This window comes from Talpa europaea (genome assembly GCF_964194135.1).
Source record: "Talpa europaea genome assembly, chromosome: 2".
Lineage (NCBI taxonomy): Eukaryota > Metazoa > Chordata > Mammalia > Eulipotyphla > Talpidae > Talpa > Talpa europaea.
This window is the reverse complement of record NC_140068.1, coordinates 134,395,830-134,418,597: the sequence shown is the minus strand read 5'-3', so window position 1 is coordinate 134,418,597 and position 22,768 is coordinate 134,395,830. Positions and strand designations below refer to the sequence as shown.

Genomic DNA, 22,768 nt, shown 5'->3' with positions numbered 1-22,768 from the left:
AGAAACAGAAGGAAAATGTACTGATGACCCTGAGGAAAGCTGGGGGAATTTGGTGACTTTTGGAGGCATGAGAGGGAGAATGTAATATGTTCCCAATTCTTAAAGGCTTTTTCTGAACTCCCATATAATTCATTCTTGATTCTAAAGAACCCAACATTATGTTCTGTTTTATATGCTTTTCTAAGTATTACTAAATTATAACCCAGGAATCTATATTTGCTTGTATGCCTTCAGTCTTTGGGGGAGGGCTTTACTCTTCTAGGCACATAATATTTTGGTCTCACTGGAAACTGAAGTTTAGTTCTGCAATTTAAAAAAAACAGAATGATCTTATAATGCAGTGATTCCCAAGGCTAGTGTCCATATAAATCACCCAGAAAACTAGTTAAAATATAGTTTCTTGGGATTCCTTCCCAGAGGTTTTCATTCTAGTTTGGTGGAATGTCCAGAAATGTGCTTTTAACAAGCACTTTAAATGAACTTGAAACAACTGATTACACACAGAGCTATACTCAAAAGTGATTGCACATAGAGCTACACTCAAAAGTTAACACGTTGGTACCACTTCATGAACATCACATACTCTCTTGTCATCAAGCTAGCATTTTTGGAAGTCTACTACATACCACTTGTTTCCAGATACCCTGACATTTAATCAACTATCCAGTCAAATATGTGCTATAATAGCTCTTTGAAGATGAGGGAACAGGCTTAGTAATGTACACACTAACATAGGAACTGACACAGTTCCGTTTCAAAATAGGTCTGACTGAATCTAAAAGCCACACTTTTGCTCATAACTGTCTTCTATTGGATTAGAACCAAGAAGAAAGTTTTTTGGTTACAGTTTGAATAAAATTAAGCAACTTTGTCTGATCTCAAACTTCAGTCCTATGAGTTAAGGTGTCTGAGAGAACTTTCTATTTTCTGCAAGAAGATACCAGTCCTGTGAACTATTATTTAACTCCTTTAGCCCAGGAAGGAGAAAAACGTCAAATAAAACCTTAGAAATCTATGTCAGTGGTTCTCCAGGAAGAATTCACAGCACATTTGAACAAATTGAGTTAATCTTCATCTCCTAGACTCACCATTTTTGCTCTCTTCATCCTGAGTTTTCCTATTTAAATGCAATGCTACTAGTCAGTTTGGGCTGCATAGCTGCTGCTCCCTCCCAATTATCATTAAGGATTTCCTGTCTGTCTGTCTGTCTGCCTTATCAACCCTTGTTCTCTAGCAGACTCCTGACAGTCTTCCTTTATCATTGTCATGGACAATACTCCCTTCATATCTTGGGCAGATACCCTGTTTCCTCTTTTTTTTAAATTTCTTTTTTTAACTTCCTCCCTGATTTTGGTGACACATGCCCTCCAGCAACTTTCTAAGCAATGGTGCCTGGGAAATAAAATTTGGGCCACTGCATTGCTTTAAAATGCCTTCTTCTGGGCCTCTGTGGTGGCGCAAGTGTTAAGACGCAACCTATGAAGCTATCCGCAGCCACTGCAGCACATGTTCAATTCCCACAAGGCGCAGCAGACCTCATCTGACTTGCCCCACTGCTCTCCTCAGCAGTGTACTTCAGTCAATCTGCCTGTTCTGTTTCCTGCTCTATCTCTGGTGGATCTTCTCTCCCCTCGCATCTCTGGCCTGTACCCCAACTCTTGTATGCATAAATAAATCGTCCTTGAAATAAAATAAAATAAAATGCCTTCTAACTTCACATGTGGTTGTTTTGTTGTGACTAGAAGACTAGGCTAGAAATCATTGCCTTCAGAGTTTAGAAACCATTACTGCTTACCTTCTCATTCTCACAGTTGCTGTTAGAAGTTCAGTACTACTTCCATTTGTTCTTCTTTTTTACACGTATTTTTCCCTTCTGGATCTTTGGGATCTTCTCATCCTGATAACCTGAAATTCATAAATGATGCAACCAGATGTAGGTTTTTTCCTTCCAATGTGCTGGATTCCTACTGCTCATGTTTTTCGGTTAGGGGATTTTAAAAATTAAATTTCTTTGCTCATTTACTCCTTTATATTTTCTTTATTTTTTTCAAGAAATCCATTATTCATATTTGAATGTTAATGAAGAAGGAGGAATTCTTGTTTTCTAATCCCATTATCTATGGAAGAATTTCTGTTGCATTTACCAGACAGGAAATGTAGGGGAAGAGTGTTTCCAATTTTTTTCAACTCTGTCAGTTTTTTTTTTTTTAATTAATTGATTTTTTTTAAAAAAGATTGATTTATTTATACAAGCACTGGGTACAGTCACAAGCTCAGGAGACTGAGAGAATTCACCAGAGCCAGAGCGGGGAGCAGAGCAGGCAGAAGGACCGAAGTACACTGCTGAGGGGAGCAGCGGGCGGCAGGAGAGGCCTGCGCACCATGTGGGACCCTCCTCCAGTAGCCCGGGAGCAGCCGGGGATGGAACCGGCGCTGCAGAGGCTGCCGGCAGCTTCGCAACCCCGGGGAGGCCCACTGTCATAGTTTTGAGAAGGAAAAAGAAATGTATTAGTTTGGTAAGTTTACGAATGGAACCAAATGTGATTTATTCACTCAGTTACTTTCTCTCTCATTTTGTATGAAGCTAATCTGTCTTCAGAATCCTAAAACACAGGCACAGACTCCATGTATGTATGTGTGTGTGTGTGTGTGTGTGTGTGTGCTGGGTGAATAGGTAGCTTTCCAATGGTACCAGTGACTGATAGGTAAGTCTTTTCAGGAATGGAGGAGATTTAATTGCATCATTAAAGCCATAATGTCCGAACAGCTCTTTCAACAATAATGTGAATATTTTGTTCTCCATCTTTCTGGCATCTATGTTCATTTTTAATTTTTTTCTGAATTCAGGAAGAGGGGAAAATGTTTTTAGTTAACTTTTCTAAATTCTGACAGATCACCTGATCTGATCTTTAAAGATTTTATGTATTTTATTCCATTACTGTCTTTTTTCCACTTCCTACGAATTTTCCACAACCTTTCAGTCCTTTAATATTTTTATCATAGTCTTAATTCTCAACTACTTCTTCATGTTCTCTAAGTATGCCCCCAATTTTCTAGTGATCCTGTTCATGTTCCAAAGATGCCCCATTTTCATTCTCCTTCACTTATTTTTTTTATAAAGACAATCTTTTTTTTTTTCAAGATTTATTTATTTATACAAGAACCGGGGTACAGGCCAGATGCACGGGAGGGTGAGAGGATTCACCAGAGACAGAGCAGGGAACAGAACAGGCAGACTGACAAAATACACTACTGAGGGGAGCAGTGGGCAGGGCAGGAGAGGTCTGCAGTGCCACGTGGGATTCTCATAGGCCAGCCGGCCGGCCAGGATCAAACCCGCACTGCAGAGGCTGCAGACAGCTTCACAGTGTGCTCTCAACCGCCTGCGCCACCAGGAGACCCCTCCTTTACTTTTATCTCAGGTTTATTTGTTATCCCCAAGTTCAAAGTGCCTGTAGTTCACCCCCAGGGAGGAATAAACCTACTGTCCTCTGCAAGAATAAGGTAGGGGCAGTCACCTGGCAGCCCTGAGAGCTAACTGCTATTAACAGTCCTGCAGACAATCCTGTTTTCATTTGCATGCCACACCCAACACCTGCAGGGTAACTGTGTACTCCTTCTCTCCCCCATAAACGTGTATTTTTCCCTAGTGTCCTCAAAACCTTTTCCAACTCAGTTTTTTCAATACCCTAATCTTCCTCAATTTTAGCAGGAGTCTCCCATCAGAATTCAAAGTACATGAGTGGAAGTTTTCTGGACAATTTCATTCTCACAGGTTTACCAAATATCCATAATTGCAGCTTCTCTCTTCTCTGCTCCCCTAATGTCCTACATGTGCCTCTTTTGGGAAACATTGCTGTGATTCTGTTCCCTCAAATTGATTCCCAGCTCCCAAATCCTATGTATTCCTTCCTCAGCAGCCTCTCCTTTTCAGAATCCTAAAACACAGGCACCAACTCATCTCAGTTTTATTAACCACATCTGCACCCCAAATGCTGCTCAACTTGAAGAACATCATCACCTACACAGCTTGTGTGGCCCAGGCCTATGTATTTCAATGGTCAGGCTGTACTCAGTGGCCCTGCTTGGCATGATGGCCTTAGACGCCATGTGGGTGTGGGTCTTTGGGGTACCCTTGTCATGGGCCACAGGCTCTGCCCACAGCTTTCCATCATTGCTTGGCTTGCTGGTCTGGTCCATCACACTGCAGTCTACACTCACAGTCCAGCTGACCCTGTGTGGGAACCAGGTACTGGGTGACTTCTTTGGAGAGCTTCCCAGTGTTATTAAGATGGCTTATATAGACACCAACGCCAACAAACTTACTTGGTAGTGGTGGCCACCTTTCTGATAATGGCCCCCTCTCCATGATTCTTGCCTCTTACATTTATATTGTTAGATCTATTGTGTGACCAAGGGGCACCCAGGAACCCCAAACTTAAGGGATGCATGCTCTAAAACAGGGTCCTGCACATAAAAACAAAGGAAGCAGGCTCTTGGTGTGAAAGATCTTTAATAGAATTAGTGTGCCTAGAGAGAGAAGAAGAAAAGCTATTCCAAAATAAAGTTTCCCAGTAAAATACCCCCAATTCCCCATCCCCTCACATGTATATGCCTAGTCAAACAGGGTTGGCCCAAAGCAGGGCCACTGAGGTCTGAAAACTCGCCTCAAGCCTAAAGCACCTGCTGGTGGAGAACAGCAAGAAAGGGGGAAGGCAGGTCCCAAAGAACTAGGACAAAAGGAGAGACCACATCAAGGTAACAGCTGCCATCGCCAGCCCCTCCACCTATCTCTCTGCCATGCAGAGCCTTCAAGTCCCAGGTTCAAGTCAAAGCTGGAGAAGCAAAAGCCCCAAAGCCCACCTGCCTTCCATGTTGGCTAGCTCCACCAGGACACTCAGCTCTGTTCTTAGCTCCCAGGAGCTGGTCCAAGGCAGCTGCAGGTAAGTGAGGGTGGGGAACATGGCACCTCCCCTGACAGTGCTGCTCGAATCCCTTCTGCTGATAGCAAGTGCAAGGCCTGCAACACTTGCTCATGGCATTTACTAGTTGGGTCTTTATTTTATGGCCCTGACATCTATCTCTATTTACAGCCCTCAGGGGGTGGTGCTCAGGACCTTACCAAAATTCTGACCCTATTTTACTGTTATTACTCCCAAAGTAGATCCAAGCATCTATACTCTAAGGAACAAGTATGTTAAAGGAGCTTTGAGTAGGCTTCTGAAGAGGGTTATTTTATCCAAGAGAATTGAGATAAAGATGCTTTCTTCTGAATGGGAGAGCCCAACAATAACCTGAAATTTATCCAGTTTTAAATGAATGTTCTATCAAGATCATGCTCAAATGTCAAGAACACCTTCACGTGTTGTATTTACCAACACCACTCCAGACATCACGTGTGTTAGGTTCCCCCCTACACACACACCAACTAATTCTCTGACACCACCTGGGCATTCTGCAGTTCAATTCAATCTTGACACTAGCTACTTGGAGTTAGCTAACTCCATAATTCAGTCCCACAAAACTGCCTCCACTTCGGATGTCAATCATAAGTTTAGGCCACTTGTTCTTCTGACCAACCAGCTACAAAGCCAGGGGTAACCTACAACTCCTTCCACAGGGTTGATGATTTACTAGAACAGCTAGTAAAACACAGGGAAACGCTATACTTACTTTTATAAGTTTATTATTCAGATAACTATAACTCTGGGACAGCCAAATGCAAGAGATAACTTGGGCAAGGCATGACAGGGAGATCATTCAATCTGAGGATACCCTTGATGTGGTCAACAACATAGAAGCTCTCCAAACCTCACTGTTTAGGGGGGTTTATGGAGGTCCCATTACATGAGCATGATTGACTACCTCATTGGACAATGGTGATTGGTCCTCTCTCCCCAGAATCAGGGGGTGGGGTTGAAAGGTCTAATTCTCAGTCACATGGTTGATACCCCTGGCAACCAGCTCCCATCCTGAAATTACCTAGGGGTCCCCCTAATCCTTATCCATATGTTTGTCAATGTACTACTGAGGATTCAATTTGGATTAATAAGGACAATGACACACAAGGACGTGATGTAGTAAAGCTCAAAAGAAACTTTAAAAACTTATGTTGGGGAGAATTGATAGGACAATAATGGCTGACAGGAGCAATTAAGAGATTGTTAGAATAGACCAAGAGATATGATGGCAGTTTGTGAGTTGAGGTAGTGAAGAAAAAGGGATGCATGGATGCATGTGAGAATTTTTTTTTTTTAAGAAATAAGAATTTTTTTTAAAGATTTATTTTATTTATACAAGAACCAGGGCATAGGACAGATGCGCGGGAGGATGAGAGGATTCACCAGAGACAGAGCAGGGAACAGAACAGGCAGACTGACGAAATACACTGCTGAGGGGAGCAGCTGGTGAGAGAGGAGAGGCCTGCTCACCATGTGGGTTGCTCGGAGGCCGGTAGGGATCTAACCGGCACTGCAGAGGCTGCAGATAGCTTCACAGCACTGCATTTACCGCCTGTGCCACCAGGAAGGCCTGTGAGAAATGTTTTGAAGATAAATTTGATAGGTTTGATGGGCTTTACTTAAGGGTGAAGAAGACAGATGCCTATTTCTGGTTTTGACGAGATGACAAAAGGAACACTGAAAGAGAATTGGGTTTGGGGGAAGAGATCAGGAGATTGTCTTTAGACATGTTTATTCAAAGTGCCTTTGAGATATCTTAATGTAGAAGGATAAACAATCATGGCATTCAGGGGAAAAAAATATGGAGATCTGAACTAAGACATATCTGTGAATAAAATTAACATGAAATACTCCTGAACTTTGGCTAAAAATTTGGAAAAGCTGTTACACATGAGATTCTCTGAAATGAGATGGTTACAACCTTTTTGGAAAGCACAGTAACTGCATCATGTGTTACTAAAAATACATATATTCTTCTACCAGGCAGTCTTAACATGTGAGGCCTGTCCCCTATAAATAAAATCATCTGTGCAAAATAGATCATGTATGAGAATGTATGTCTGCAGATCTGTTCATTATAACAAAAAATTAGAAATATATGTAGTATCCTACTGATAGTAATTAGCTATTAAGTTAAACACCTGGGACCATTAAAACCAATGTTTAAGTATTATTTTAGAAGGCTGAGAAGTTCTAGTAGGATATAAGAATCCTACTAGAGGGCCTCCCCTGGTGGCACAGGCGGTTGAGCACAGCGCTATGAAGCTGTCTGCAGCTTCTGCACTGCCGGTTTGATCCCGGCTGGCAGGCGAGGGTCCCACATGGGCCGGCAGACCTCTCCTGTCGTGTCCGCTGCTCCCCTCAGCAGTGTGTTTCGTCAGTCTGCCTGTTCTGCTCCCCGCTCTGCCTATGGTGAATCCTCTCACCTTTCTGGGGCCTGTACCCTGCTTCTTGTATAAATAAATAAATAAATCTTTAAAAAAAAATCCTACTAGAAGTTCTCGTGATATAAATATGCATATGAAAAATATGGATAGTGGTATAAATTCAATATGTATCTCTTATTTTGATAAAATGTAAAATTAATCCCTTTCCCCCAAAAGCTTATATATGTATATAATTAGCATACACCTGATTATCTACTGTGTGTGAAGGGCTCTTTACCTGTTAATCATTCAATAGTTATAATAACTCTGATGACTGTACTATTATTCTCATTTGACAAGTAAGGAAAGAAACTGAGGCACAGAGATAAAGTAACTCGGGCCATAGCACAAAGCTAACAATATTTTCAAATCAAGTTCTTAAGCGTCACAATGTGTATGTCTGTATATAATTATATGAGCAGAGAAAAAAATATGGGGGTATCCACACTGGGAGATGCACATGTCGGGGAATAGGAAAGGTGCTGATTTTTGGATAGCTGGGCACTTGTGTGAAGTCCACGGAAAGGGGAGTTTCCCCATCCAAGGAACGGTGGAGCTGCGCAGCAAGGAGGAGCTAGAAAAGACTGTGAGGATTTAGGAAGAAGATCTGGAAGAGACACATGGAGCAGAGACATATGAAGAAGCTGTGCTTGCTTCCTGGCCCTGGACTTGTTCCAGGGACTCAGGGGACACTTGAAAGAGACAAAGACCTGGTGGAGAGACCTATGGGAAGGCTGTCAATGGCAGCACTTATCTGGACTTGGATTTTGATTTTGCTCTTTTCCTTCCAGACTAGCCTGGCCCCTTCTGCCCATTTCTTATGGGTCCTCACCAGGAGGTGGCTTAGACTTGGGGCAAACTCTCCCGCCCCAGGGGTCCTGCTTTGGGCCAACCTTGTTTGGCTGGGCATTACCTAAGAGGCGATGGGTAACGGTGGGTGTTTAACTAGAAGCCATTTAAATTATATTCTTTCTCTTTTCTCCGTTGCACACAAATTGTATTAAATTTGATTTCTAATGAAGGGCTCACGTACAGAGTATGTTCGTCTCAGGCGGATGGCGGAACCCACATAAAGCGGCCGGTCTGAGGTGCCGGGGCGCCCCTCATTCTGCCCGCTGAGCACGGGAGATAAACATGCTCTTACACTGCACTGTCATCCCTGAACTAACCAGGTGTGGACTCCGGGACCTGGTTTGCTGTGGAATTCTCTGGCGAAGCGCACGGGCCAGACTGGAAGCCGCCATCGCGCAACGGGGAACCATAGAGACGACCGTTCCTAGAGAGACTAGCGAGACTTCCGGTGGAACTTCCGGGACCTTAGTGAGGGAGGGTCTGGCTTCCGGCTAGTGGGACCTGGGCTCCCAAGGACCCTGGTGCGGTGATGGTTCTGCCCTGGACACGCTGTTATACCCAGGCCGCCTTCCGGCCTAGCGTCCGCACCCCGACGTTGCATCCCGGCTGCGCTGAGCTTCCGGAGTGAACCCCGACAAGAAAGACTGGGTTTAGAGCCCGGATCCGACCCTGTTTCCTACCGCCTCCAGCCGGTCTAGGCGTGTGAAAGGCACCTCTTCGCTAGACGTTTCAGAGAAGCAGAGAACTCCTAGTGTGAGAGGGGTGACTTCCTTGCAATCTGGTGGGTCTTTAGCACATAGAAAACAGGCAACTTTTGTCGAATTCCTGGCGTCCGAAGTGTTTTTGAAATGAGATTTTGAGGGGTTTTTATTGAGTGCTTAACAACCCAGGGACCTGGGGCAGCCCCATATCCAATATTATTTCTGTAATAAAATATTGAATATGCATACTAAGACTATAGCTAACTTCATGACGTTTCAAGTCGTGTTGTTAGCAAATGAATTTATTTTTGAAGATTGTCATCTAATACTTGTGAAAATACTCTTGGTTTTGAGAGCTTTGAGGGATTCCAGAATTGTGCAGAAGAGATTGTGGGCCTATTCTGTTTAATGTTTTCATAGCTTTTCCCTCTAAGCACATTTGTTTATCACAAGGTATAAAGCAAGCAATGCCTGAACGAATGTTGGGAAATCTTACAGTTAATCCCTTTCTTAAGTCATTCTTTTTTCCAAGTTACTTATGATGTGCTATGTATCAGGCCCTATTTTGGCACTGGAAGAAAGTCTCTTGTAGAGAACTGATACTTCTCGGTGGCAAAAAAATAAGGAAACGTGATGTCAGGTGGCGAGTGTTACAAAGAAAAATGTAGTAGGGTAAGAGGGTTGATAGTGATAGCAGAGCTGTGAAATGTCTGAGGAGATGATGTTTGAGTATACTCTAAGGAAATGAGAGAATGTCTCTTGCCAGTATCTGTGGGAGAATGTGCCAAGCAGATGTGAGACCCTCAGATAGGATATGGTTGGCATATCTAAAATAGAAAAGGGTTTAACTGGAGTAGAGTGAGTACAAGAAAGGTTGGTTAAAAAAAAAAGTTACTCTTCATTGCTAAATTTTGGTTATGTGAAGGTCAAATTCTCAAGAATTGGCATCACTGTTAGCAAAATGTCAAACTCTTTTCTGTTACGCTTTTTTTAAAGGTGGTATATATAGCCTTTAAGAATCCATGTTGTAGGGTCTCCCCAGTGGTGCAGCGTTGAGCGTGCTGGGTTGCACAGCTGCCAGCAGCTTCTGCAGCACTGGTTCGATCCTTGGCTGCTCCTGGGCCACCAGAAGAGGGTTCTACATGGCGCGCAGACTTCTCCTGCCAACCGCTGCTCCCCTCAGCAGTGTACTTCGGTCCTTCTGCCTATTCTGCTCCCTGCTCTGGCTCTGGTGAATTCTCTCACCCTCCCACGCTTCTGACTGTACCCAGTGCTTGTATAAATAAATAAATAAATCTTTAAAAAAAAAAAAAAAAGAATCCATGTTGTAGGTTTTTTTAACTGATGACAATTTTTCATCTAATGATTTCTATATTTTGTGGAGGGGAGTTTTGTGGATGGAGTATAAGCCCATCTTTAGGAATGTCTCTCCTAAAAGAAAATGACTCCAGATCTTAGAATGGAGAACAATAAAGGGGACCTATGGTACTAAAGATGGTGGAAGATAACTTTTTTGTGTAAGAAATTGACTTGCAGCAGATAGCCATTCTGGCCAGGACATCTCCCACCATGTCTTTAGACAGCTCTGCTGTCTGGAGACACTGGATGCAGGGAGGCTCTAAGCCAACTCTGGGAACTTTGCCACCAGTACCTGAGACTAGGAAATCATACTAAGGAGCAGACCCTGGAGCTGTTGGTATTGGAACAATCTTTTCTGGGGCCCTCTAGTCTTGGGTGCAGGAGCATGATCCGTTGACTAAGATGAGGCAAAGGCAGGAAGATCTGGAGCAAGAATTTGATGATCCTGGATGTCAGGTAGAGGGGAGGTGTTTTTTGGTGGCATTTAGTGGTTGTCAATAGGAAAGCAGTGAGAGTACATTGTTTCTGTCAGTTCCTTTTTCCGTCTCATCTCTCCTTCTGAGTCCACTGAGCCCTTTTCCCCATCCTGTCTCCAGAGAGACCTACCCTAAGATTTTAGCTATAGTTCTCACAGCGATTTCCTCCCAACCCATTTATCTCCAGGGTACATTCAAGCAGATGACAGGAAGTACTCTGAGAGGAGGTGACATCTCTGGGAGCTGCACAACAGTCACCAACATATCAGCTCTAGCCCTTGGAGACCCTACTCACACATGACTCTGGCACCCCACCTCCTACAAGAGAAGTGAGGAAGGTGAGTTAGGGTGGCGGGCTCTTGCTTGGCCACCCAAGGCCATTGTTTACAACTTAATTATTAGTGTTTGTAACACTAACTTTTCCCTTAAGTCCTTCCTCACTCCTCTACCTCTCTCTTAAAGTACAACGTATATTCTTGGACTTTTCAGCAAAGGATTTCTATTCAGTTTTCACATACCTACCTTTGTTTTCCATTCAATTACCACATCATCCTGTTGCTCTCTTTTGCAGTGACCTCATAAATGTTTTCCTTGTTTTACCCTTTATCCTTTTAAGATTTCTCAACCCATCAATGATAGTCACTTTTTAAACTTTACACTTTGACTCCATTTCTCCTGTCTGCTTCTACATTGAATGATTTCCTGTTTTCACATTCTTACCTTCCCTACATGTTGCTCCAGTCTAGATTAGATACACCTTTTCCTTTCCACATTCTCCGCATGTCAGTTGTGTGTTCCAATTATAAAGCCTCACTTTACAGAATCTGTCTCCAGAAAATAGCAATAAAATGTGCAGGAAAGTCAAGAAATCTTCCTTTTCCAGTATTTCCTGTGAGATCAGGTGGAATTTCCATTTTAATAAGCTCAATGGGACAGCTAATTTGTTTTCTTCAGGTCAAATTTCATGTAAAAGTGAATTTTTTTGTTATGTTCATAAAGTATACTGACCTTAATTTGATATAGGAATTGCTGGTTTACACTGAACCCGCAAACAGTGTCCTATTTGGTTGTCTTTCCTAGCAATGGAATAAATACACTTTCAGCTATAATTGTATTTCAATGCAAATTTAAAACTCTCTTTATACCCTTAGACTTTAATGAGTACTTTAATAATTTGTGTTCCTTTTTGGTAGCAAAAATTGTTCTTAATCCTGCCTTAATAAGTATTATATAGATTGTGTGTTAAGATACACCTATTTCATATTTTCTTCCTTAATTGAACTGGAGAAGTATTTATTGGTTGTTGGATCCATTCAAAAAGATGACATTTGTATTCTGTTTACTATTACACATTTTAAGATTTTCCATAATAAAACGTTTAAAAAGAAATTGACATCTGATGACTCATTTCTTATTTTAAAGAGTGGGAAATTGGCTCCAAAGCAAGAAGTATCCAGAGGAATGGGATCACAGAAGATGATAGTTTGTAGAATCTGTAGAAACAGGAACATTTTCCAGGGCTCTTATTTTAGAGACTTTTGTGAATGTGGACAGGTTTGAAAGTCATCACAGAAATTCAGAGGAAGAAAAAGAACACAAATATGATCAGTGTGGGAAAAGCTTCATTTACAGCATCAATGATCTTGGACATCAGAGACTCCACAGAGGGGAACAATATTCAGTGCCAACAGCCCTTTTTAAACACATCATAATTCACACTAGTAAAAAACCAACTCTGGGGAGGAACTTTATGAAGGCAATGCATGTGGTAAAGCCTTCAATAACAGCACAGAACTCACTCAGCATTGGAGATACCATTATAAAGTGTAACCAGCATAATAGTGGTAGGAAGGCTTTCAGGGAAAGTTCAGACTTCACTAAACATTGGTGAGTTTATAGAGGAGGAAAAACCCTGAGAGTGTGATGAAGGTAGAAGAGCCTTCAGTTCTAATTTTATTGGAGATCACAAAAATCACACTTGGAAGGAGGCCAATGAGTATGGGAGGACCTTCTGCTGAGCTCACATCTCACTGAAGACCGAGAATCCTCACCCAAAAACCCTATATGGGACCTCCCTGGCAGCGCAAGGGGTTTAAGACACAACCTGTGAAGCTATCCACAGCCACTGCAACATGGGTTCGATCCCCGGCCAGGGAGCAACCCACATAGCACGGCAGACCTCTCTTGTCTCACCCGCTGCTCCCCTCAGCAGTGTATTTCAGTCAATCCGCCTGTTCTGCTCCCCATTCCTGTTCTCTGGTGAATTCTCTCACCCCCTATCCCCACACCTCTGGCCTGTACCCCAGTTCTTGTATGAATAAATAAATCTTAAAAAACAAAACCCTATATGTGTAATAGATTTGGAAAATCCTTTAGAGATCAGGTCTCTTAGCATTAAAAAAAATCAAAATCGTTTTGCTTTATTTATTACAGTAAAAATGTTTAGTGGCATTTTTCTGAGAATTCAGAGAAGCCACATGAGTACACTGCAATATCTCACCACCTTGGTCTCCTCCAACATCAGAGTATTCACAGACTGGATTCTCTCCCAGTAAACTAAGCTAGATAATTCACACCCCCAACCCAGGGTTGTGAAAGTACTGTAACATTTTTTGAGTTAATAGCTAAAGGTGTGGCCATTGCTTTTCTTCCTCTTATTGTTCCTTGGCTTTATATATGTGTGGTCAGACCTTAACAACTTACCTGAGATGCTGCTTGCAAGAGGGTTGACATGGGAGAGAGGGAAGTGCTGGGTTCAAGTATCCACTCAACCTCATTACCTTAAGCAAGTTGCCACGCTTTCTGGGCCTTCATCTGTAAAGGAAGGACTATGAGTATCTAACCCCCAAAGGTCCCTTCTACCTACAACTAAGTGATTTTTGTGAATATCACCAACTCTTAATTTCTGAGGATCAAGAACCTCCACATATTTGTCCCCATATTTCCAATGTCACTTTACTATCCTACAGAAGCTTTCTCTATTTTTTGGCCTCTCTTTCCCCAGATACCCCAGTGCCCTCAAACTTACATGTTTTTATCTTCCATTCTTTCCCCTTCATGCTCTGAATACCCTCTTTATCACTTTTGTTTCCCCACTAAGTATTACAGAGCTTTCACTGCAGCCCCATTTAGAATACACAGGCTTTCTGAATGCTAAACTGCCCCAAGGTCGTGTACCCCTAAGGGTCACTAAAAATGAACTTGGGCTGAAGATTAGTGATCCTGTTGGGACTCTATCCTTAAGAGCCCTGGAAGGTTTCCCTGTGCGTGTTTAGTTATTTTGGTTGCACTTGGGTTTACTTTCTAAAGTAAGGCATTGCCCCTTGAGGAAGAGAACTGGGGAAAAACTACTGTTCCAGAAGCCATCAGTCAACCTGCTTGAGGAAAAGGGTGCAGTGCCAACCCTGACACAGCTACCTAAGGGCGCTGGAGGACGCACCTTTCCACTGGTACTCTAGAAATGACTGGTGCCACCGTGCTCTACCCAGGCAGGTAAGATGTCCGTACTGAAAGTACTTGTCCAGGCACCTTTCTTGTTCATTGTAACATTTTTTTGTTGTTGTTGTTAAAATATGGGTAATGATACAGATACTGGGACACGGCAACAGACAAATGTGGACGATGGGATGAGCCTCAGTTACCGAATGTTAGATGGAGGTGACTGTACCCAAAGCACAGATTGTTACGCGGGGAAATGAGGCAACAGGTGTCAAACACCACGTCGGCTGCTGTTCCAGTGCTGCCGGGGGGGGGGGGGGGGGGAGAGCCAGTCACCCAGCGCCCGTTCTCGAGAGGGCACCCGCTAGGCCACACAGGTGCAGGAACCCTCGCGCTCACTCGCAAGCGCGCGGCGGAAGCGCCGTATCCGGGGCGCGCGGCTGTGACGCACTTCCGGCCTTTGTAGTTATTCTCTGGGCCGCGGTTGTCACGGACTCGGAGCTGGTGGGACCTGGGCTGGGTAGCCGCCTCCCACGGACGCCCGGTGAGCTGCGGAGTCGGGCTACAGCCCAGGGCCCCGGAGAGGGCCAGTGCGTGCGCCGCGCCCCGGCTGGTGGGTGTGGGGAGGAGGCGGGGACTGCTCGGCCAAAGCTTGGTGGGACAGATGAGGGGCAGAGGCGGCCCCGGAACCTGGAAGGTCTTGGTGACTCAAAGTGACCAAAAGTCAGCGCCCCCACTCCCCACGGCCCCACCTCCACCCTGTCCGTAACTCTTCAGTCTCTCTCCCCAGTACCTGCCCTCTGGACCGCATTTTAGGATAGAACAGATTCGGGTAGCGAGGAAAAAGTTGGGCTTTCTGACGTCTGTCATTGCTCCTAGACTTATTTGAAACAACCTGTAAGGATGGGTTTATAATCTGCCACGAGTGTAAAGGCTCTTGCCATCTGTTAACTTTAAAAAACAAGAACAAATGAATATTTAAATAGCAGTTATATGTGGCAGCCAGGCACCGTTCAAAGCATTTTCCAAATATTAATGTATTTCCTTTTCATAACTCTATGAGGTAGGCGCTGTTAAAAAATGGGGAAGAAAATGAGGTTAACTTGCTTGGGGGTCATACAGCTGGTAAAGGGTGTAGTCAGGATTCAAATCCGAGCTTCCTGGCAGCAGAGTCCATTTTCTTCTACCCTTTGCTATGCTCACTCCCTTTGTTTCTCTGAATTAGCTTTACAGGCGCAACCCAGGAAGTTACTTTTCTCATTTGAATCTAGTCCCATCCCTTTTCGACCACAGTAGTCCAGGACATTTCCTAAGGGTTTAAGATTAGAAAGAGGTGTTTATATGAGATATAGGAGGTACTGCACCCCGTCAGGGTGTTTCTGCATACCAGTCATTTTATTTGTGAGTGTGATTGTGTTTCCCCCAACCACCCATCCATGGTGTACGTTGTCCTGGCCCTAAGATTAGGTAGCCGGTATTAAGCCAGGCCTGTACCCCAAATTGTACACAGTCTCATTAAAAGGTGGTTTATTTCCACGTTACTTTGTGCCAGGCTTTGTGTGAAACCACCTTATATGCATTCTCTCTTCTAATATTCTTGACAACTTTGCGAGGTAGTTGTCCTCATATCATACATGAGGAAGTTGGGGCTTAGAAAAATCATTCAAGTAACAGACGCAAGATCACATTGTTAGTGAAAATTCACACACAGATCTGCCCATCTGTGTTCTCTGCTACCTCACACTACCTCCTACTTCTGGGGAATCCTGCCCTGGAGGGAGGGGTGTTTGTAATTGCATAGACAGTATCTGAAAGGATACATTCCGTTCTTTAAGATTGTTTTTTCAGGGGAGTGGAACTTGGTGAAGGAATTCTATATTTTTCTGTACCTTTGAATTTTTTTTTTTAAAGATTTATTTATTTATTTATACAAGCACTGGGTACAGTCAGAAGCAGGAGAGGGTGAGCGAATTCACCAGAGCCAGAGCAGGGAGCAGAGCAGGCAGAAAGACCAAAGTACACTGCTAAGGGGAGCAGTGGGCAGCAAGAGAGATCTCCCACGCTATGTGGGACCCTCCTCCGTGGGACCCTCCTCCGGTGGCCAGGGAGCAGCCAGGGATCGAACCGGCGCTGCAGAGGCCGCGGGCAGCTTCGCAACCCAGCGCTCAACAGCTGCGCCACTGGGGAGGCCCTGAAATTTTTTTTTTTAAGAAGGAAAGTAACTGCAAGATAAACTGTATCTGATGGTAAGAGATGAGGAACCTGTTAAAAGAGCTGGAAGGAGGTAGGTGGACTGGAATGGATGAGAAAGACAGGAGACGATGAGAGATTAGAGATGAGAGATGAGAGGTTTGAATCAAGCTTAAGAATATAAGAGTTTGGGCCTACTTGGTGGCGCAGGGGGTTGGGCACCGCACTATGAAGCAGTCCGCAGCCTCAGCAGTATGGATTCAATCCCCGGGCAACCGGGGAGATACCCACGTGGCGCAGCGGACCTCTCCTCTCTTGCCCGCTGCTCCCCTCAGTGGTATGTTTCAGTCGGTCAGCCTGTTCTGTCCCCTGCTCTGTCTCTGGTGAGTCTTCTCACCCCCTGTATCTCTGGCCTGTACCCCAGCTCTTGTGTCCATAAATAAATCTTTAAAAAAATATATAAGAGTTTGGGACCTCCCTGGTGGCGCAGGGCTTAAAGACAGCACTATCAAGCTATTACCAGCCACTGCAGCACAAGTTCAATCTCCGGCCAGGGAGCTACCCACATGGTGCAGCAGACCTCTCCTGTCTCCCTGCTGCTCCCCTCAGCAGTGTATTTCAGTAGATCTGCCTGTTCTGCTCCCCACTCTGTCTCTGGTGAATCCTCTCACCCCCACACATCTGACTTGTGCCCCAGTTCTTGTATGCATAAGTGAATAAATCTTAAAAAAAAAGAATATAAGAGTTTTCATAAGTGCAGAAGGCAAGGCCAAGGACATGGAACAGGTGTGAGAAAGACTAGTGAAGAAAAAAACAGGAGTGGAGCTGATAGATTTTGCCTGTGGAATAGTTTGAAAGCCTCCACCTTGAAATGGTGCTTATAAATTACTAGGTCACAGAACTGTTAATTTTTCAGAAAATTACCTTTATTAATTACTATCCTGGTTTATAAACCTTAAGTGATCACAAACATTTGTCTCTTTATTAGCATTAATTTTATTTTACATACAGTTGCCCACTCTCCATCTTAAGGGGTTTCAAAAAGAAACAAATTCCAAGAAGTTAAAGGGTAAGACTTAATTCAGACTCCACCTTTGCTTCAAAACTTTAGAACTAATATTTCCTTCATCTTAATATCTCTGAGTCAAGCCCACTCCAATTGATGCTTCTTCATTGTTTCGCCCTTGTTGTTTCGGTCTTTAGAAGAATCCATTTAATATTTCAACAAAACTTATTAAAATACCAACAGCACTTGCTATTTATAATACTTTAGAATTTACCAAGCGGCCAGCTTCTTTGTGCTTTGTGATCTTATTTTATCATTATAAAATTGTATAAAGATATCAGTCTAGAAAAATGGGCAAGTATCACCAATAAAGGCAGTATACGGGGCCTACCTGGTGGCGCAGGTGGTTGAGCGCAGCGCTGTGAAGCTGTCTGCAGCCTCTGCAGTGCTGGTTCCATCCCTGCCGGCTGCAGAGATACACACATGGCAGGGCGGACCTCTCCTGTCTCCCTGCTGCTCCCCTCAGCAGTGTATTTCTGTTGGTCTGCCTATTCTTTTCCCCGCTCTGTCTCGGGTGAATCCTCTCACCCTCCTGCACATCTGGCCTGTGCCCCAGTTCTTGTATAAAAATAAATAAATCTTAAAAAAAAAGGCAGTATGCATTTAACTTTACTTCTAGTGACCAGTGTTCACTTGTAATTTAAATACCTGTCCTTAGTTTTTTTGGTTTTAGGATTTCACAGATTAAGTGGGCTAACCTCAAAATGTGAAGCCCAAGTGGCCGAAGTAGCTGGAGGACCATCCCAATCCCAGGTCTCTCCCACTCTGCAGAGCTTTCTTCGCATGACTGGAGGGATTCTCACCTCCCCAAGTGTGTCTTTTGCTCCTTATTTTTTTAACCTTTACTTTCTCTTTCCCTCTGTTTTGTTTCACTTTTCTCCATGAATTTTAGTAACCACTTGAGCCCAAAGTACTTTATCTTCATTCAGCGAAAAACTTACTAGGAACCTACTACCTTCCCATTCACATGGAAACTCAGTGTATTCAAGCTGATTTAGTTAGGCTGCTCAGAAATGGTCCTCACTGAAATTGCAGGGTTTTTTTTTTTTTTTTTTGTTCTGTGTTGTTTGTTTTCTTTCCTGTCATGTCTGTCCAAATATTTGCAGTGAATCATGTATTCAGTAATATTCATAAGACAGAGTGGCTGGTTTGGGAGGAAATCCTCCCAGTGCCTACCAGTAGAAAAATTTTTTTACAGTTTAATTTTTTTTCCTCTGAAAATTATTTTGTAGATTTTGGGATTCCTGAAGACGAGATCAAGGAGGACTTATCAAGAATTGTTTCTTTTTTTTTTTTTTGAAAAATCATACTTAAAATGGCCACAACTTTGGCCCTTCAGACTCCAGAGGTACAGGAGCAACTTCCAGCAGTGAAAATAGAAGAGGACGAGGGGAACCGGGCCTGTGGGCAAAAATCTGGCCTATTAGGAGGTGATAACCCACATACCAGAGAGCTCTTCCGGAGACGCTTCCGGCAGTTCTGCTATCAGGAGACACCTGGACCTCGAGAGGCTCTTCGAAGCCTCCGGGAGCTGTGCCATCAATGGCTGAGGCCCGAGACCCACACCAAGGAGCAGATCCTGGAGCTGCTGGTGCTGGAGCAGTTCCTGACCATCCTGCCCGAGGAGCTGCAGGCATGGGTGAGAGACCACCACCCCGTGAGCGGAGAGGAGGCAGTGACTGTACTGGAGGATTTGGAGCGAGAGCTGGATGAACCAGGCGCAAAGGTGGGAAGGTGGGAGAGCAGAGGTTTGTACCTGTAGGAACAGATGGGCTTGCAGTACGAGAGGAAGAGGAGGGGGAGTTGCTTTATGCTTGACTCGATCTGTTACAGGCTCTAACTTCTCTGTCTCTTTTCCCTCAGTTAGTTCCTGAGGCCTCCTTTTCCTATCTGGTGGCCCTGAGAAGGCCCCGTTGGAATGTCTTCTCTGATAGTTAGTTCCCAATTATCCTTAATTTCCACCAGGTCCCAGCCCACGCTCATGCAGGGGAAGTGGTGGTACAGGAGAAAGCAGCTCTCGGAGAAGCCCAGGAGTTGTCGGGTGGCAACCGGCAAGCCTTGCAAGAGCAGCATCAGAGTCATCTGGGAGAGGGGTGCCCAGCTCAGGAGACTGGTGAGGATCAGATCTTCCTCATTGCTTGAAAGCCCATCAGGTTAACATATTTAGTTAGTGTCTACTTGTACCAGTGCTGTGCCAGGTCCTAGGGACATGGTGGTCAGCCAGGGCAGCATGTGCCCTGCACCCTAAAGAATGGTCTGATGGGAGGGCAGCAGTAAAGGAGCATCTTCTCCCTGAAGTCTGGATGGGCAGGCATACCTGGGAGACCCTGTGGACAGGGTTCCAGACCAGCCCCTCAAAGTGACTACTGCAATAAAACAAGTCACACTCTTTCTGGTTTCCCAGTGCATGTAAGAGTTATGTCTATACTGTACTATAATTTATTAGGTGTGTGATAGTATTATGTCTTTAAGAAAAATCAATGCACATACCTTAATTTGAAAATGATACCTTCTTGCTAAAAAATGCTAACCATTATGCAAGTTGTAGTTCTTTTGGCTGAGGGGGGGTGCTTGCGGCCCTGGTAATGCTGCTGATTGATGGGGCTGCAGCAGTGGGAACACAAACAGCATTTACTAAGTTCACTGTTTTACGTGGGTACCCTGAAACAAATACAAAGGCAATAGCAAAGATCACTGATCACAGATCACCATACCAGACATAATAATTATGACAATTGTTTGAAGTGTGAGAATAACCAAAATAAGACACAGAGATGTGACATGAGCACACTCTGTCAGAGGCGCTGGCTGACACGCTCATGTGACTGTTATTCCAGGTGAAGAGGCTGGGACTTGGAGTGTGGCGTTAGCACCAAGAAAGGCGCTTTCTAAAGAAATGAAATCTCTCGTGGAAGTACCCAGAAGACTGAACGGTGATATTATTCAGATGCTGGAATGTCGAGACACCCATGACCCTGAGGGCAGACTGGAAAGGCAACGGGGAAGCTCTTCAGTGGAGAGGCCCTATATCTGTGGTGAATGTGGGAAAAGCTTCACTCAGAATTCCATTCTTATTGAGCACCAGAGAAGGCACACGGGCGAGAAGCCCTATGAGTGCGATGAATGTGGACGGGCCTTCAGCCAGAGGTCAGGCCTGTTCCAGCACCAGAGACTCCACACGGGGGAAAAGCGTTACCAGTGCAACATTTGTGGGAAAGCTTTCAGCCAGAATGCCGGGCTGTTCCACCACCTCAGGATCCACACTGGGGAAAAACCTTACCAGTGCGATCAGTGCAATAAGAGCTTTAGTCGACGTTCTGTCCTTATTAAGCATCAGAGAATTCACACTGGAGAAAGACCTTATGAATGTGAGGAATGTGGCAAGAACTTCATTTACCATTGCAACCTCATCCAGCATCAGAAAATTCACTCTGTGGCTGACTCCAGCTAGCTCCTTGGAACAGGTAGGGAAGAATTTCCTGATGTCAAGGCAAGGTCTCAAGGGTGGTGCTGTTTTGTCCCTGAGAGAATAGTAGTTCAATCCTCTAGATGGGAAACTCCAAGGAAAACTGTGAAAATGCCCTTATTTTGTGCTGACCAAAGTGTGACAGTATCTTAAAACATCTGTCGAGTTCTCTGCTAGGTGATATTCACGGCTTTGTGTTACTGGATATTGTCAAGTTGGCTTCATCAGCATAGTCACACACACACCAGTACAAAAAATTTTCTAGGTGTACTTACGGAAAACTTCATGTTAGTTTTAAGAAATTATATGTAGCCTGAGATAGTTCACCGAATACTTAAAATTAGCTGCAGTAAAATCTATAAACTACTTGAATATTTTCCATTCTCATAAGCTGTGACAATTTACTTTTTAACAGGAGATGATTCCTCCATAAATATATAAAAGGTTTCTCCCTACAGAGTTTTAGTAACTCAACTTTCAGTTAGGAACTAAGGGATTAAAGCAGCCATATGTTATTAGCAGCTCAGTGGCTAATTATAACAATGTTGCTCATGATTTTAAATTTTTGCAAATACCAAGAAACTTTGCTAAAAATAATGGAATCTTACTTCAGATCTCTGTTATAAAAAGAGAGACTTCTTTGCATCTTTACTGTGACATGAGCATTTTCAGGTTTTTGCCTTTTTTCTTCATTTAACCTTGTATGGAAACTTTCAAACAAAGACAATAGGAAAGTGTGATCGATCTTCTATGTTGACTGCTTTTTTTTTTTCTTTTAAAGATTTATTTATTTATACAAGAACCAGAGTACAGGCCAGATGTGCGGGAGGTTGAGACGATTCACCAGAGACAGAGCGGGGAACAGAACAGGCAGACTGACAAAATACACTGCTGAGGAGAGCAGCAGACAGGAGAGGTCTGCCTTACCATGTGGGCATCTCTGCAGCCACTGGGGATCGAACCGGCACTACAGAGGCTGCAGACAGCTTCACAGCGCTGTGCTCAACCGCCTGCACCACCAGGGAGGCCCTGTTGACTGCTTTTTTAACCCCCAGGCTTATTGGGGCCTCCCTGGTGGTGCAAGGGGTTAAGCACCACACTATGAAGCAATCCGCAGCCTCTGCAGCACGAGTTCGATCCCCAGTGGGCTAGGGAGCAGCCCACATGGCGAGGCAGACCTCTCCTGCCTCACCTGCTGCTCCCCTCAGCAATGTATTTCAGTCAGCCTGCCTGTTCTATTCCCCACTCTGTCTCTGGTGAATCCTTGCACCCCCCACATTTCTGGCCTGTACCCCCACTCTTGTATGAATAAATAAATCTTTAAAAAAAAAAAAACAACCCAGGCTTCTCAAGACTAGCATCAAGTTCACATGTACAGAAACTTCTTCCCCTTAACATTGAGTACCAAGCTTCTGCTAAGTCCAGGAGACAAAAATGGAAAACAGATGGTAGCAGCAATCTGGGTTGGAATACCAAATACCCAGCAGGTGGCATGAGAGTCACAGAAACACTGTGAGGTGCCCTTATTTGACAGAATCTGGAAACAGGCTCTGAGAAAGAACCCTAAAACCATACAGTTAGTTCACAGAGCTGGAACTAGAACCCCATCTTCTAATTCGTCTTTGTATTAAGCCATTGGAAGCATCATATCACCAAATAGAAATTACAAGTAAATGGTGCTTGTAGGATTAATAAGTCATGGAGATTTTGCTTTTTTGCTCCCATCCATATGTTTCAACACATACACGCTCCTCTGTTTACAGTGGAGTTCTGGGCAAGACTCCTCCCACTTATTTCTCATTTGAGGCATTTTATTTATTTTTGTAGTGATCA

At 44.0% G+C, this 22,768-nt stretch overlaps 1 protein-coding gene across 1 annotated transcript; it reads left to right on the top strand.

The window, feature by feature from the left end:
* Positions 1–18,534: 18,534 nt before the first annotated feature.
* LOC311167694 (zinc finger and SCAN domain-containing protein 23-like) lies at positions 18,535–20,920 on the top strand (the record flags this gene model as incomplete). The annotated part of the gene is made up of 3 exons (XM_084228745.1): positions 18,535–19,195; positions 19,435–19,582; positions 20,307–20,920. The coding sequence occupies exons 1-3, from the start codon at positions 18,785–18,787 to the stop codon at positions 20,918–20,920; spliced, it is 1,173 nt and encodes a 390-aa protein (XP_084084871.1). The 5' UTR covers positions 18,535–18,784.
* Between the last annotated feature and the right edge of the window lie 1,848 nt (positions 20,921–22,768).